Source organism: Dendrobates tinctorius, unplaced genomic scaffold (assembly GCF_039654945.1).
Source record: "Dendrobates tinctorius isolate UK_male_01 unplaced genomic scaffold, ASM3965494v1 ptg000129l, whole genome shotgun sequence".
In the NCBI taxonomy this organism is placed as follows: domain Eukaryota; kingdom Metazoa; phylum Chordata; class Amphibia; order Anura; family Dendrobatidae; genus Dendrobates; species Dendrobates tinctorius.
In genome coordinates, this window is record NW_027361797.1 from 43,464,490 (window position 1) to 43,481,133 (window position 16,644).

The 16,644-nt window shown below is 45.0% G+C and overlaps 2 protein-coding genes across 2 annotated transcripts; one reads left to right on the forward strand and one right to left on the reverse strand.

Annotated features, from left to right (window-relative positions):
* Positions 1-6,326: 6,326 nt before the first annotated feature.
* LOC141047765 (uncharacterized) lies at positions 6,327-8,876 on the reverse strand. Its single transcript, XM_073543052.1, has one exon. The coding sequence runs from the start codon at positions 7,713-7,715 to the stop codon at positions 6,885-6,887; it is 831 nt and encodes a 276-aa protein (XP_073399153.1). The 5' UTR covers positions 7,716-8,876; the 3' UTR covers positions 6,327-6,884.
* LOC141047766 (THUMP domain-containing protein 1-like) lies at positions 8,828-15,189 on the forward strand. The gene is made up of 3 exons (XM_073543053.1): positions 8,828-8,870; positions 13,135-13,283; positions 14,617-15,189. Exons 2-3 carry the CDS (start codon positions 13,250-13,252, stop codon positions 14,868-14,870), a joined length of 288 nt encoding a protein of 95 aa, XP_073399154.1. The 5' UTR covers positions 8,828-8,870; positions 13,135-13,249; the 3' UTR covers positions 14,871-15,189.
* The last annotated feature ends 1,455 nt before the right edge of the window (positions 15,190-16,644 follow it).

Below are 16,644 nucleotides of genomic sequence, written 5' to 3' on the forward strand. Positions count from 1 at the left end.
GAAAAAAGACATTAGGCCATCCAGTTCAGCCTATAAAATTCTGTCAGAATAAATCCCCAGATCTACGTCCTTCTAAAGAACCTAACAATGACTGTAAGATACAATATTGTTACACTCCAGGAAGACATCCAGGCCTCTCTTGAACCCTTCGACTGAGTTCGCCATCACCACCTCCTCAGGCAGGGAATTCCAGATTCTCTCTGCCCTAACAGTAAAGAATCCTCTTCTATGTTGGTGGAAAAACCTTTTCTCCTCCAGACGCAGAGTGCCGCCTTGTGACCTTCACCTTCCTTGGTATAAACAGATCCTCGGAGAGATATTTGTATTGTCCCCTTATATACTTATACATGGTTATTAGATCGCCCCTCAGTCGTCTTTTTTCTAGACTAAATAATCCTAATTTTGCTAAGCTCTCTGGGTATTATAGTTCCCCCATCCCTTTATTAATTTTGTTGCCCTCCTTTGTACCCGCTCTAGTTCCATTATATCCTTCCTGAGTACCGGTGCCCAAAACTGTACACAGTACTCCATGTGCAGTCTAACCAGAGATTTGTACAGAGGCAGTATAATGCTCTCATCATGTGTATCCAGACCTCCATGAAACTGTTTGCCTTGGCAGCCGCTGCCTGGCACTGGCTGCACCAAGTCAGTCTATCATTAACTAGGATCTCCAAGTCCTTCTCCATGTCAGATGTACCCAGTGGTTTCCCGTTCAGTGTGTAATGGTGATATTGATTCCTTCTTCCCATGTGTATAACCTTACAATTATCATTGTTAAACTGCATCTGCCACCTTTCGGCTCAAGTTCCCAACTTATCCAGATCCATCTGTAGAAGAATACTATCTTCTCTTGTATTGACTGCTTTACATAGTTTTGTATCATCTGCAAATATCGATATTTACTGTGCAAACCTTCTACCAGATCGTTAATAAATTGTTGAAGAGAATAGGTCCCAACACCGACCCCTGCAGTACCCCACTGGTCACAGCGACCCAGTTAGAGAATTACTGGCCTATAATTTCCAGGTTCACTTTTAGAGCCCTTTTTGAATATTGGTACAACATTTGCTATGCGCCAGTCCTGTGGAACAGATCCCGTCGCCAGAGTCTCTAAATATAAGAAATAAAGGTTTGTCTATTACATGACTTAGTTCTCTTAGTACTCGTGGGTGTATGCCATCCGGACCCGGAGATTTAAAAGTGCTGCCCCACCGAGTGGCTTGATCGACAATTGCCCCTTTCCCAGCACGTCTCTTCAAGATGGAATCAATTTTAGGGGTTCTGGCGGCAATAACCAATTTCCTCACTTTTCCAATCAGATTTCCAGCAAGTCCCTCTTGTAGACTATCTTTAATTGCTAGCTGCAGCGTGTGCACAACTTTCTCCAGCTCAGTGCCCAGGAATTGGATCCTGTGCAGGGCAGTCACCCCTCCCTCTCCTCTCTCTGGTGAAGGCAGCAGAAGACAGGACAGAGGAAGGGAGATTGCCCCCTGCATTCTGGAGCTGGTGCAGGACGGGAGCACTGCAGCATGCAAGTGAGTTTTGATAGGTGCATGCCCATTTCTAGGGGGGGGGGGCAGCTTCCCCCCCTGCCCTCGCCGGCTACGGCCATGATTCACACACACAGCGTTTTTGCGGATCCGTTTTTTTGCAGTAAAATGCAGTGACTCTGGGCATCCCAGCAAAGTCAATGGGTTCCAAGATATGACATTCAGACACATTGTTTTGTGAGGATCCGTTTTTGGGCTGAATGAGCATGTCAGTTTGTGTGGCGTTTTGCTATTGAAAACATTATCTATGAGCGCAAAAAGCTTTCAGGTGATGCGGTTTTTTTAAAAGCAGATCTGCATTTGCAGCTGAAAAACGTATCCTCAAAAAACGCAGCAAAAACGCTGTGTGTGAATGTAGCCTTAGATCAGGAATAGAACAGCCATTTATAGGACATTTCATAACTTTCCCAAATTCCTATGAAAAAATATTCAGCACATTCTGCATTGAACTACTGTACCCAATTTATTATATATTTTAGGAGTCAGTCCATTTTATACCGACTCCGACTCCACCAAAATGAGCACTGACTCCGGCTCCACGACTCCGACTCCACAGCCCTGGAGGCCACAGAGGAGAGTGTTGCAGTAGTTAAGGTGGAAGATGATGAGGGCATGTACAAGAGTTTTAGTAATGTAGATTGAGGGCTGAGGAAGGGACAGATTCTGGAAATATTTTTGAGTTGGAGGCGACATGAGGTGGCAAGAGTTTGGACGTGTGGTTTGAAGGACAGGGCAGAGTCGAGAGTTACTCCGAGGCAGCGGATTTCAGGTACAGGAGAGAGCGTGATACCGTTTACCATAATAGATAGATAAAAACAGTTGTGGAATTCCAAGGCTCTTCATTCCTGCACCGCAGCTCACCTAAACGTGGCAGCTTCCATTTTTGCTACCATACCCCATTACCTCCAGCCACAAGGCAGCAGCAGCGGCTTTCCACACCTTCATAGGAGTGGTGCCTGCATACAACATCTTTAGGTGAGTGCTACCATCACTTATACCTATCCCTTACCAGATGTATTGCCCTATTTTGTGTACGCTTCAGTCCCCTCTGCAGACCTTCTAATTATTTGCTCTCTATTTTAGTTGTTTCCAGGATAAAGGACATAGTTAATCTTACAACAATACTGTAGACCAGAACCAACTTAATGTCTAACATCCAAATTCGAAGAAAGACGTTAACTATAAACTATGTACAGCGGTATAAGATTTCACATGAACACTCGCTGTGAAGCAAAGTATAATAAATAATGGAAGTGGTGCACCAGGCATTGACGTGCACCCCAACCCCAATGGTGGCCAGACTGTATGGGCAGGCTCCCCATACCGCGACGTCAAGAGAAACCCACAGGAGGCAGCCCAAACATTTACTGTAAACTTTACTCTGCACAGGAGGCGCAGGCTTGAACACTGCAAAACTTTACACAAGATACAGAGGATAGATATCACAGATCAGACTCACACAGTGGATTCACCGAGCCTTGCCGCTCTGGTCCGCCAGTTCTACCACACGTGGGCTCCCTCCTCGGCCTTCCATGTGGCAGGGGGTCTGGGAACCTCAAACACATCCGGTGAGGCCCACTCCAGTGATGAGATGTGCCCAATTCATTAAGTGGCGTGCTCCTCTTAATGAATTAGGGTACCGTTACACTTAGCGATGCACCAGCGATCCCGACAACGATATGGATCGCTGGTGCATCGCTAAGTGGTCGCTAGTGAGCTGCCACACAGGCAGATCTCACCAGCGACATCGCAGCGGTCGGGGATCGCTCCTTACCTGTCAGACGCGGCGATCCTGACGTCCTCCCGCCCGCGTCCACGCTTCGCTCGTCGTCACAGCAGGAAGCCCAGCAGGAAGCGCCCGACGAGAAATGATCCAGGACGCTCTTGCGCGATCAGCGATGAGCAGCGGGGGAGCCGGTCGGAGGTAAGTATAAAACATAGCGATATCGCTAGCAATATCGCTATAACGTCACAAAATCGGTGATGTTACAGCGATATTGCTATGTTTAACAGGGGCTTTAGTCGCATATTACTCCGGCATGCCCATCAATAAGACCACTCTATGAATTGCCATCTTAGCGAATCAGCCCAGTGACTATCTACGATATGTAACTCAGATATAAGTGGGAAGTATACAGACAGTTATCAGTAAGTCTTGTATTACGCATATTTACAGGAACTGCAGTGTGGCAACAATAGCATTTTACCAATGTAAATAATAATGTTACTATAGTATAAACACCTCTGATCTTTTTTTAAATAAACTCCTAAACTTAAGCAGTGTCTCCATTGTTAAATGTGCAGATCAATAAAAAAAATAACACCATTACCAAGTAACATGCTGAGAATATGGTCTTGGATTCTGAGCTCAGACACCTTGGCATGTGTTTCGCATCCTTGCTTCTTCAGGAGTGGAGAAAAGAATAAAGAGGTTGTCCATTACTTTAGCTTCCTTTGGAAAGGTCATCAATGTCTGATCGGTCGGTGTCCAAAACTCAGCACCACCGCTGATCAGCTGTCCTAGGTATCGGCCGGAAATGCTCACTTGCAGAGCTGGCTGTCTTCTGAGCATGGCTGCAGCTTGGGACTGCACACCTGCCTCCTATTGATTTGAATAGGAGGCAGATGTGTAGTACACTGCTGCGGCCACTATCACAAGACAGCCACGCTCCACAAATGAGTATTTCCGGCCGGTCACTGGCACCGAGAACATCTGATCGGCGGGGTTGCTGGGTGTTGGACCCCGACCGGTCACACATTGATGACCTATCCTATGCAAGCCAAGGCGTGAGCTCCCTTCCTTGAGCTATAAACCGCATCTAAATAGCTTTCTCAGGGCTGATGTCCACAGTTCGGCATCCGGTCCTTTGTTTGCCCTTATTTACACACTGAGGTCAACTCTGACACATGGCAAGGTTTTTAACATTAGACGTTGTAGGACCGTCTTGATCAGTGTCACCTTGCCGATGGTGGGATGCGTTTTATGCTATTTTTGATCAAAAACAGTGTTACCATGAACCCTATGTTATTTAAATGCACTTTTGCTTTTTACTTGTTTAGTTACAGCAAAGTGTGTGTTTATTTTGCGTCTTGTCGGTTTTGTATGATTTATAGCCAATGTGAACATGCGTTTAGGTGCTGCATGCATACCCCTCCAACCAAACTCAATTTTTGTGTTCAATCAGAAATGTTGGATAGTTCTTCTGATTAGCTATGTCGCTTACCCCATGCACAGTGCATTGCAGTAGCTTAGGTGTCCATGGTTATAACCACTCACATAGTTGCTAGTGGTTGGAAACATTGATACTCAAGCTACTGCAATGCCCTGCACATGGGGTCAGCGACACATCAAATCAGTAAAACTATACTACATTTCTGATTTGCGGTATTTCCTAAAATTATTATTGCACCTACTACATATTGAGATGGGATCTTGGAGATGGGAATATTCCTTTAAAGCTACTTGACAAAATTAAAAAAGTAATCTTATCTAAAAATACAGAAAGATGATAGAAAGATATTAAATTCACAATGTATAGACAATAAAAAGATATCCTGCAAAAATATAATTTCATAACCCCCCCTATATTTTTTTAAATTGCATCCTTTAGTGCCTTTTATGTGGATTTTATTGTTGTTTTTTAGCCTTGTTTAACCTAATAAATAAATGGAAAAAAAAACAACGTGCCCCCCCCCCCATTTTATGAAACCAGCAAAGGTAAAGCAGAAAGCTGTGTGCTGATATCAGGCTGAGAAGGTTCCTGGTTATTGGGCCCTTCTCTGCCTAAAAATACCAGCCCTCAGCCCCCCCAGATATGGCGCATCACATTAGATATGCCAGTACTGGAGTTTTGAGCTCACTTTTACCTATTGCCCTTGTGCTTTGGCAATTGGATAATGGTAGTTGGGGGTTTCTGGTCAGCTGTGACTTGTCCAAAAATACAGCTGCCATCAAGCCCTGGTGTTAGTAATGGAGAGGTGTCTATCACACACCCCTTATTAACCCAGTACTAAAAAGTAAAAAGATAAACACACTCCAATACCTTCTCTGGTTCACCAATTTATCTATACTTTTAGCTAAGATTTTTTTCCTTGGTTGCCAGGAGGGTTCTGGTGGTGAAAATTCCCGGTTAATTTAAGATAATCAGACACCATACGGATGGTCTGTGTGCAGTCCGTTTTTTTTTTCTCGCACCCATTAACTTGCATTGACGAGTCTTGGCCATTTTATGGATCCGTATGCGCAGCATGCTGCGATTTTTGATCTGCACTGACTCAGTGTGAGCGAACCCAAATACTGATGTAAAATACTGACCAAATACTGAACGTGGCCTAGTATAGAGAAACTGATCACATCAGCTGGGTTCTCTAAAGACGCCGCAGAGATCTTTAAATTTAAAAGGCAATTCCCCATAGTGATATATAGTTAGATTATGACATTGATTTCTGATTGGTGGGGATCTTGTACACCCTGAGAATGAAGAGGGCCACAGTACTGAGTCCCTTCCCTGTTTACCTTGCACAGCGGTGCTCCTGACCACCTGATGAGCACCTCCATCCATTGTGGATGACTGGCTGTACTGCAGCTCCTGGCTCCATGGGAGTCCAGAGCTCTGATGTGACATGGGCTATGATGAACTAATCCTGGGGCCTCTCCATTGTCAGGATCAGTGGAGGCCCCAGAAGGTGATAACTATCCCAACTATGTTCCACTCTTTCAGATAGAATTAACCATTTAATGATTAACAATTATCAATCAAGACAATTCACCCAATATTTCCATTTGGTTCAATCATTTATTCTGCATCCAATCACAAAAAGGCAAACAAAACCCAAAACATTACAACAGTAAAAATCCCCGCTATGAAAACCTCCATATACATTATACTATTACAGGACATTGCAGATAACACACTATATACAGATGCAGCATTGTTACAAGAAATAACAATTTACGATGGACGTCGTTGTCAGCGGCCTCAGCTTGTGATTTTAACAGAGGCGCCTTCTTTCAAATAGAAGATGACATGTAGGGGTTCAGTGAAGGATGCAGTGAAGGTGTATAAGTGTGTGACATGGTCCCTTAGCTCATAGAAGGACAGACGCCCGGCCTCAGTCTAAGAACACTCCAAGTTTTGGACATTGTGGCTCTACACAAAGGCTTAATAAGCGTGAGTCTCAACCTACATCATATGCTTCATCAGACATAAGCAAAAACCAAGATTTAGGATAAAATATATTATCACAGTTACATACTTCCCTTACTACTCTGAGATAACACATTCCAACTTCACATTGTCCCATCTGGTTCCACTCTACCTCCCAGTAATGTCTTCATGAGGAGAGGCCACATCTGCTTAAAACATGGGAGCAATTCATAAATCTTACTGACGATTGTGGCCTGTCCTGTTCTTCTGGATCTGTTGCCGTTTTCAAATCTTCTGATATCTTTATATAGTTATAAGCAGGGTCCACATTCAGCAATACGTCTGGAACTTGGATCCTGAGCTCTGAGGTTACATAGGTGAAAATATCCCTCATGGATCGGTGTAAGGTCAATGAGATCAGAACCTCATCTAGATCCTCACCAGAACGCACATCTCCTCCATCTCCCCAAGTGTCCTCATCATCTTCATATCCTGTAATATTACTTTCTTGTAAGAGTCTTATTGGGTCAGTGACACGACACATCTCCTCCACATCATTCAATTTCATGCACAGCTCTTGCTCCTCTATTTCCAACTTCTGGATCAGATGACGTATCCTAAACACAGTCTTTTCCTCCTGCCTGAAGACCTCGCTCAGCGCTTTAGCTTCTGCAGTTTCCAGTTGTTTCCTAATGTCCATAAATAACTTGCTGATGTTCTCTTTCTCAGAGGCTTTCTGATGGACAGTCCACATATGATCCTGCAGATTTTGGACTCTGGTCTGAAGTTTAGCTCTTTGAGGGTACAGATCATTAAAACATTTCCTCAGTTTCTCCTTTCTCTTCCCAAAAGCCTCATCTAGAAGTTCCATCTTGTGACCCCAATGTTCACCAACAAAACAGCAAGACATACACAGACAAGCCTCGTCCTGCGGGCAGTAATACTCCAGGGATATATTGTGGAGAGAACATTTCTTGTGGCCAATTGAGAGAGTGGGTTCTATTAATATGTGATCCATCGTCTTATTGTGGACTGTCAGGTGTTTGACACAGAGAGTTCTCACACTGCAAACATGTTCTTACCGCCGGGGTGGAGGCATCGCAGTAAGCACAAAAGATTTGGGGGGTTCCTCCATATCAGCCTGAGAAGATAAGAAATGCTCCACTATATTCAACAGCTTCCTGTTCTTCTCTAGGGTCGGTCGCGCCGGATATTTTGCTCTGCACTCCGGACAGGAATATGCTCCAGTTACCTCCTGTATATCCAGCACACTCACAACACAGAAGCGGCAAAAGTTGTGTCAACAGCTCAGGTAAACGGGATATGTAAAGAAGTTCAGGCAAATGGGGCAGATCAGCTTGTCCTTCAGCCCAGCAGACTCCATTGTAGTGTGAAAAAGTCACAAAGCAGAAGCTTAAAAGATTCCTGAAAGCCGGGGAGTTAAGTCCTAAAGCTCTGTAGGGTCCAGACAAGACTACTGCTCACCTAAAGCTCTGTAGGGTCCAGGCAAGACTACTGCTCACCTAAAGCTCTGTGTGGTCCAGACAAGACTACTGCTCACCTAAAGCTCTGTAGGGTCCAGACAAGACTACTGCTCACCTAAAGCTCTGTAGGGTCCAGGCAAGACTACAGCTCACCTAAAGCTCTGTAGGGTCCAGGCAAGACTACAGCTCACATAAAGCTCTGTAGGGTCCAGGCAAGACTACAGCTCACATAAAGCTCTGTAGGGTCCAGGCAAGACTAAATCTAACTTAAAGCTCTGTGTGGTCCAGACTAGACTTCTCACCTACAGCCCTCTGCAGAGTCCTGACTACTCTACGTCTCACTTTAAGCTCCGCAGCGCCCAGACTAGATGACTTCTCGCAGCGCTATCGTGGTCTCAAGCCTCCAGCAAACACGTGCATTGGCGCTTCCGGCCAGGAACTTCCGCATTGTGCTTGAAAGGCCCCGAGGATGAGCGCCGAGGTCCAGGATGAGCGCCGAGGTCCAGAAGGGGAAAAAGCGAGGAAAAGCGCAGTATGTGAGCAACGCCAAGCTGCACCGGGGCGGCCGGCAGCTGGAGGTGGGCATGCAGGGCATCCTCATCACCTGCAACATGAACGAGAGGAAGTGTGTGGGGGAAGCCTACAGCCTGCTCAACGAGTGCGGAGACCTGCTGTACGGCGCCGAGAAGGTGGGTGCCGTGTGTGTGTGTGTGTGTGTGTGTGTGTGTGTGTGTGTGTGTGTGTGTGCGCGCGCGCGGAACTACAACTCCCAGAGTGCAATGACGGCGGCAGATAGTGTGGGCATGCTGGGAGTTGTAGTCCTGTACAGCTTCTGGTGTTCTGCTGCAGCCTTGGGACGTGTGCACACTGCGGGGATTTACTGACGGATCAGGGACCAGTGTGAACGAGGCGCTTATTATATAGTAACATTATTATTCTGCTCAATTAGTTATTTCATTTTTGCAACGAGGTCAAAAATCCACAGCTTGTTTTCCATTTCGTGTGACTTTAGTCCTAGGCCCCGGTTACTTGCACTGGGTGCGGATTTGCTGAGCATCGGTGATAACTTGTAATATATATCGGTGTGTAGATCAAACATAACATTAATATTCAGTATGTGTAATATTGGGGGGGCAGTAGGACCCCAGCGGATGGCTGTAACGGGCCTCTGCCACACCCCGTCATTGGAGCGATGGAGCTCGTGCCTCTGCTCTATTCACTCTCTGTGTGACTGCCGGAGACAGCTGTGTATGGTGCCATCTCCGTCACTCAGAGCCACGGTCTCGGAATCGGCAGGGGCTCCTGGCTGTCGGACCCCCATCAATCCGTTCTCCTGAGAATAGGTGATGACTTGCGATGTTGGGAATAGCCATTTAAAAATGTGATCTTCTAAGAAGATCATAAAAGTGCAGATGTCTAGCCAAGAAGAAGAGTGATCGATGACCATGATTGGAGAAAAGTCTACACTGACCCGGGGGTCTCGTCCTGAAATCTCCTTTTTCATTCTTGTCGCTGTGGTTCGGCACCAGTCAGAACAGGGATTGAGGGATCCCGGATTTGGGGATAGAAGGGGTAGCAGTATCATATATACATGGCATAACCTGCTGTGAGAGACCCCCTTTATAGGGACTCTGTCAGCATAGAATGACCAAACTAAATCTTGGTGCTTCACTGCGGCCGATCATTTATATTCACCTCCCACCTGCTTGGTTTCTCTCCATCGCCACCCTCTCTGCCTTGATTGACAGCTCTGTCTTTAAAGAGCCAGAAAAGGATGGAGAAGAAGCTGGTGGGAAAGTGGTATTTAAATGATTGCCCCCCGCCATGATGCACCCGTCTCCTGTACTTTGTTTGCACCGCCATTCTGTGCTGACAGTCACATCATCAGAATATGACATCCCCTTCTGCTCAGTTTGGGTCTGACTACCTGGACCCCAATAATCATGAGAATTAAGGAAGAGTCTGACAATCGTTTAACTTGGTCAAGGATTTCAACACAATACCCGGACTGGCCGGCGGCTCTCCCGAGCGTGACAGCTTTATGTACTCCTGTAGACAGTAAGCCCGTGAGGGCAGTCTGCCATTGTTTGTTTCTTGACTGTAATTTATATCTGTATTTTGTATGTATCCCCTTCCCATGTACACTACCGTTCCAAATTTTGGGGTCACCCAGACAATTTTGTGTATTCCATGAAAACTCATACTTTTATTAATCAAATGAGTGGCCAAATGAATTTAAAATCTAGTCCAGACATTGACAAGGTTAAAAAAAAAAAAAATAAAATAAATTTTTATTTGAAACTAGCTGAAGAGCCCGGCATAGTAACTAACTGTGGTTAGTTATAGCAAATTATAATTATCCTCCATCTCATAGTCCCCTGCCCATATACCCATCATACATCCTCCATCCCATAGTCCCATGCCCATATACCCATCATACATCCTCCATCCCATAGTCGAGTGCCCATATACCCATCATATTTATCCTCCATCCCATAGTCCAGTGTCCATATACCCATCACACATCCTCCATCCCATAGTCAACCATTATGACATCATAATGAGCGGCGGGGCTTGCAACCTATGATGACATCAGCGTCGCCATGGCAACCATTATGACATCATAATGAGGGGCGGGTCTTGATACACACACACACACTTTTTCCCCATTATGTGGATAAGGGCAAAATTGTTTGGTGAATTGCAATGCGTGGGGTTAAAATTTCGCCTCACAAAGAATGCTCCCTTACAGCATTGCAGACCTTTGGCATTCTAGCAGTTAATTTGCTGAGGTAATCTGGAGAAATGTCACCCCATGCTTCCAGAAGCCCCTCACACAAGTTGGTTTGTCTTGATGGGCACTTTTTGCGTACCATACGGTCAAGCTGCTCCCACAACAGCTCAGTGGGGTTGAGATCTGGTGGCTGCACTGGCCACTCCATGATTGATAGAATACCAGCTTCCTGCTTCTTCCATAATTTGGAGGTGTGCTTTGGGTCATTGTCCTGTTGTAGGATGAAATTGACGCCAATCAAGCGCTGTCCACAGGGTATGGCATGGCATTGAAAAATGGAGTGATAGCCTTCTTTATTCAAAATCCCTTTTACCTTGTACAAATCTCCCACTTTACCAGTATCAAAGCAGCCCCAGACCATCACATTACCTCCACCATGCTTGACAGATGGCGTCAGGCACTCTTCCAGCATCTTTTCAGTTGTTCTGCGTCTCACAAATGTTCTTCTATGTGATCCAAACACCTCAAACTTGGATTCGTCTGTCCATAACACTTTTTTCCAATCTTCCTCTGTCCAATGTCTGTGTTCTTTTGCCTATATTAGTCTTTTCCTTTTATTAGCCAGTCTCAGATATGACGTTTTCTTTGCCACTCTGCCCTGAAGGCCAGCATCCCGGAGTCGCCTCTTCACTGTAGACGTTGACACTGGCGTTTTGCGTGTACTATTTAATGAAGCTGCCAGTTGAGGACCTGTGAGCCATCGATTTCTCAAACTACAGACTCTAATGTACTAAACTAAATAGCAAAGCCACTAAAGAAGACTCGAGGTCTCCTTGTGTGAACAGCACCCTACTCGGGCCTTTATTGTGCAATTTTATACTGGGCTGTCACCCCCTCCAGGAATGGGTAGGTGGAGAGTGGCTGTTGTTCTGGTATTTTGCACCTGTGTTGCTAACATCTTGCTTTATGGGCTGGCTGCACCCTGCAGTGCATTTGTTTCTAGACCTGGGCAGGTAAGTGTTGCTGCCGTTTTGTCTGCAGACTCTAATGTACTTGTGTTGCTTAGTTGTGCTGCGGGGCCTCTCACTTCTCTCTCTACTCTGGTTAGAGCCTGTTTGTGCTCTCCTCTGAAGGGAGTAGTACACACCGTTGTAGGAAATCAGTTTCTTGGCAATCTCTCGCATGGAATAGCCTTCATTTCTAAGAACAAGAATAGACTGTCGAGTTTCACATGAATGTTCTTTTTTTTTTTTTCTGGCCATTTTGAGAGTTTAATGGAACCAACAAATGTAATGCTCCAAATTCTCAACTAGCTCGATGGAAGGTCAGATTTATAGCTTCTCTAATCAGCCAAACTGTTTTCAGCTGTGCTAACATACTTGCACAAGGGTTTTCAAGTGTATTCTAACCATCCATTAGCCTTCTTACACAGCTGGCAAACACAAAGTACCATAAGAACACTGGAGTGATGGTTGTTGGAAATGGGCCTCTATACACCTATGAAGATATTGCATTACAAACCAGACATTATCAGCTAGAATAGTCATTTGCCACATTAACAATGTATAGAGTGTATTTCTGAATCACATAATGTTAGCTTCATTGGAAAAAAACTGTGCTTTTCTTTCAAAAATAAGGAAATTTTTAAGTGACCCTAAACTTTTACACGGTAGTCTATAGCACCATGGAATCAGTGGTGCTCCAGAATTAATGATTTCTAATCATCAAATTCTGTTACAGGTGAGTATTATTAGCCCCAGTTACAGGGACATATCAGTTTCCAGGCTGCATAGTGGAGCTTTCTGGGTTTCCGATTCTCTCCCTACACAAAGTAATCACATGTTCTCTGGGTTCGTAGGAGGAAGCGCTGTTGGTATTTCCTAATGTGTATTTTCAAGGGCTAATTCAGTGCAGTGTGTATAGAGATCGAGTTAAATAAACCATGTTTGTCTCCTCTCTGGGACGTCTGGCTGTGTCTGACAGCTGCTTCCCACAGCAACATGATCTCCTGCAAGATGGTTAGACTGCAATGACGTGTCAGTGCCGGGACGAGTGTGCACTGCCCGGACATGAAATGTCTATGGGCCGCCCAGAACTAGTTATTCAACCCATATTGTAAATGCTGTAAAGAGGAAGAAAAAAATAAAAATGGCAAGATTCTGTTTATTCAGTCACAACACTTCCCTTCTGTTTTTATTATTTGTGAATTCTTTTTTCAGAGCCGGAGAAGTTGGTTCACCACATTTTAAAGGATCTGAAGAACACTACGAAGACGACGACACGGGTCATCCTTCGTATGTTACCCGTCACCGGTATAAGGCAAGAAATAATCACATGAACAGAGAGGAGGTCATTAAGGACCTGGCAGGTGAAAAAGCATGGCGGCATCCGTGTGTAGTAGCATGCCATCCTGACGTGTCATGTGTGCTGTATTATAGCGGTGCAAAGCTTGCTTCACAAGCAAAAATTAATAACTGACATGTCCGACACTTGAGAGCATGAACAAAAATATAAAGGCTGCTTAAATTTCCACATTAGCAGGGAACATGAGAAGGGACACAGTTGTTGTGGACAGGGACAAGTTGGCATTCAGTCAATCAGGTAAGTGACACACCCAGCAAATTAGTTGGCTGAAGACGGGTGCTAGTTCCTCTGAGCTCCTGTAGACCAATAGTCGAATGAGTGAAGGAACTGCACACCTAAAGTCGCATGGACATGCTCCAGATGGGATTTATTCACCGTACTGGATATCCAATGGTTACACCACGGTAAGCGCAGCATTAGTTTCATCAGACGTATAGGCTCACTGCATATGGGTTTAGGTGATCCAGGGTGCTGGGCGGGCTTCCCCCAAACGGACAATCACTATCAAACCATATCGAGGCCTTGATATAACCGGATACTGGTTGTGCCCATTTGGAGAAGGCCCAACCTGCACCCTGGGTTCTCTCAACCTATAGGCCATGAACATAACCTTTACGTCTGATGAAAGGGTTTTCACCCAAAACGTTAGGTAATTGGATATGCAATGCCGTCAATAAATCCAATTTGAAGAATCTTCACGTGACTTTTAGATGTGAAGTTCTTTCACTCTGTCTACAAGTTGGCATTGTATAAAACCATATCATTATTTAGCTGACACTGTGAATGCCATTAAAAAAAATTCAAATGAACAATAAGGAAGATTTTTTTATTTAATTTCTCAGGGGAGCATTGCATGGCCTAGAAGTCTCCTTACACCAACCTGACACTCTCCGAAAAGAGAGGTTTTTTTTTTTTTGACACTTTGACCCTTTACAAAAAAAAAAACCTGCTAAAGTTGCTATTTTCTCTTCATACAAACTGAAATAAAAAGTGACAAAGTCAAATGTTCCTGTTTAAGGGCGAGTGCACACTTTGCGGATTGTGCTGCGGATTTTTCCGTGCGGATTTGCAGGTAAAATGACCTGCATTTTACCTGCGGTTTTCACCTGCGTTTTGACACCTGTACAATGGAACAGGTTCCAAAATGCAGCGGAATCCGCAAAAAGAATTGACATGCTGCGGATTTAAAACCGTGGAAAAATCTGCAGCGTCTGCACTGCGTTTTTCATTTTGCATTGCCCAAAATGGTACTGTACAACGCAGCAGAATCCACAAAGTGTGCACACAGCCTAAATAAATTTTTCTTCTGGATTGACTGACACAGTTTTATGTTTTAGGACTAGTTGGGAACATGAATCCGGATAATAAGGTGGACCTGACCAACCCTGAGTTCACCATTGTAGTGGAGATTATCAGAAACGTCTGCTGCCTGAGTGTGGTGAGGGACTACACCCTGTTCAGGAAGTATAACCTACAGGAGGTGATAAAGAGCACCAAAGCGGAGAAGCCACAGGAACCAGCCGGGGATGCTGGAAAAGAGAAAACACAAGAGCAAAGCAAAAAGGACCCTGCAGTGGTCGGAGACACCTAAAAACCACGTACATGTAGGGCCCAGGAGTCAGCAAAAATCCCAAGATTTTGTGGATTTTAAGACCAACCTGTAATTTGTCGAGTACAAAAAACTGTATATTGGTTTAGTAACAAACCCCTTTAGCTGCTGTTTTTCCCCCCTTTGTGTATTTTTGCCCCCCCCCCCCCCCCCCTTAGAGCAGCGCTTGAAATTAGTGATTTTCTGATTTTATTAAGATCATGGTGCACATGGATGATTTGGTCATTGTGTTGCTTTCCAGTTATGTTTACTATGGCATTAAAACTGGGTTCCTGTGGGAAAATAAAGTTTTATTTTTTAATTTTGGGTAGGTTTTTATTTAAAAATGTGAGTGATGGAACCCAGAAACCTTTTACGGCACCAGAAGATGTGGTCTGCAGAGCTCAGACACCTTGGCATGTGTTTTTGTATCCTTGCTTCTTCAGGAGTGGAGAAAAGAATAGAGGTTGTCCACTACTTTAGCTTCCTTTGGATAGGTCATCAATGTCTGATCGGTCGGGGTCCAAAACCCAGCACCACCGCCGATCCTAGGTATCGTCCGGAAATGCTCACTTGCAGAGCTGGCTGTCTTCTGACCATGGCTGCAGCTTGGGACTGCACACCTGCCTCCTATTGATTTGAATAGGAGGCGGATGTGTAGTACACTGCTGCGGCCACTATCACAAGACAGCCACGCTCCACAAATGAGTATTTCCGGCCGGTCGCTGGCACCGAGAACATCTGATCGGCGGGGTTGATGTATGTTGGACCCCGACCGATCACACATTGATGACCTATCCTATGCAAGACTGGGCGTGAGCTCCCTTCTTTGAGCTGGAAACTGCATCTACATAGCTTTCTCAAGGCTGATGTCCACAGTTCGGCACCTGGTCCTCTGTCTGCCCTAATTCACACACTGAGGTCAACTCTGACACATGGTAAGGTTTTTAATATTAGACACTGTAGGACCAACCCGATCAGGGTCACCTTGTGTTTTATGCTATTTTTTATCAAAAACAGTGTTACCATGAACCCTGTTATTTAAATGCACTTTTCCTTTTTACTTGTTTAGTTACAGCAGAGTTTGTGTTCATTTTGCTTCTTGTAGGTTTTGTATGATTTATAGCCAATGTGAACATGCGTTTAGGTGCTGCATGTTTACCCCTCCAACCAAACTCAATTTTTGTGTTCAATCAGGAATGTTGAATAGTTCTTCTGATTAGCTATGTCGCTTACCCCATGCACAGGCCATTGCAGTAGCTTAGGTGTCCATACAGTTGCTAGTGGTTGTAACCTTCGATACTCGAGCTACTGCAATGCCCTGCACATGGGGTAAGCGACATATCAAATCAGTAAAGGTATACTACATTTCTGATTTGAGGTATTAGCTAATATTATTACACCTACTATATATTGGGATGGGATCTTGGAGATGGGAATATTCCTTTAAAGGGAATCTGTCACCCTTTTTAGCCCCTATTAGCTGCCGGCATAGACATCGGGGGCTTATCTACAGCATTGTGTAATGCTGTAGATAAGCCCCAGATGTAACCTGAAAGAGAAGAAAAACACGTTATATTATACTCACCGAGGTGGGCGGTCCGGTCCGATTGGTGTCGACGTCCCGTCCGGCGCCTCCCTTCTTCATGCGATGACGTCCTCTTCTCCCGTCCTGTAATGGCTCCGACGCAGGCGCACAGCTCTGCCCTGTTGAGGGCAGAGCAGAGTCCTGCAGTGCACAGGCGTCGGGAGAGGTCTGGCGCCTGCGCGCTGCAGA

Coding starts and splice junctions, on each gene's coding strand:
- LOC141047765 (XM_073543052.1), bottom strand. CDS start 7,715: ATGGATCACATATTAATAGAACCCACTCTCTCAATTGGCCACAAGAAA.
- LOC141047766 (XM_073543053.1), top strand. CDS start 13,250: ATGAACAGAGAGGAGGTCATTAAGGACCTGGCAG. Junction 13,284..14,616: donor GGTCATTAAGGACCTGGCAG/GTGAAAAAGCAT, acceptor TTTATGTTTTAG/GACTAGTTGGGAACATGAAT.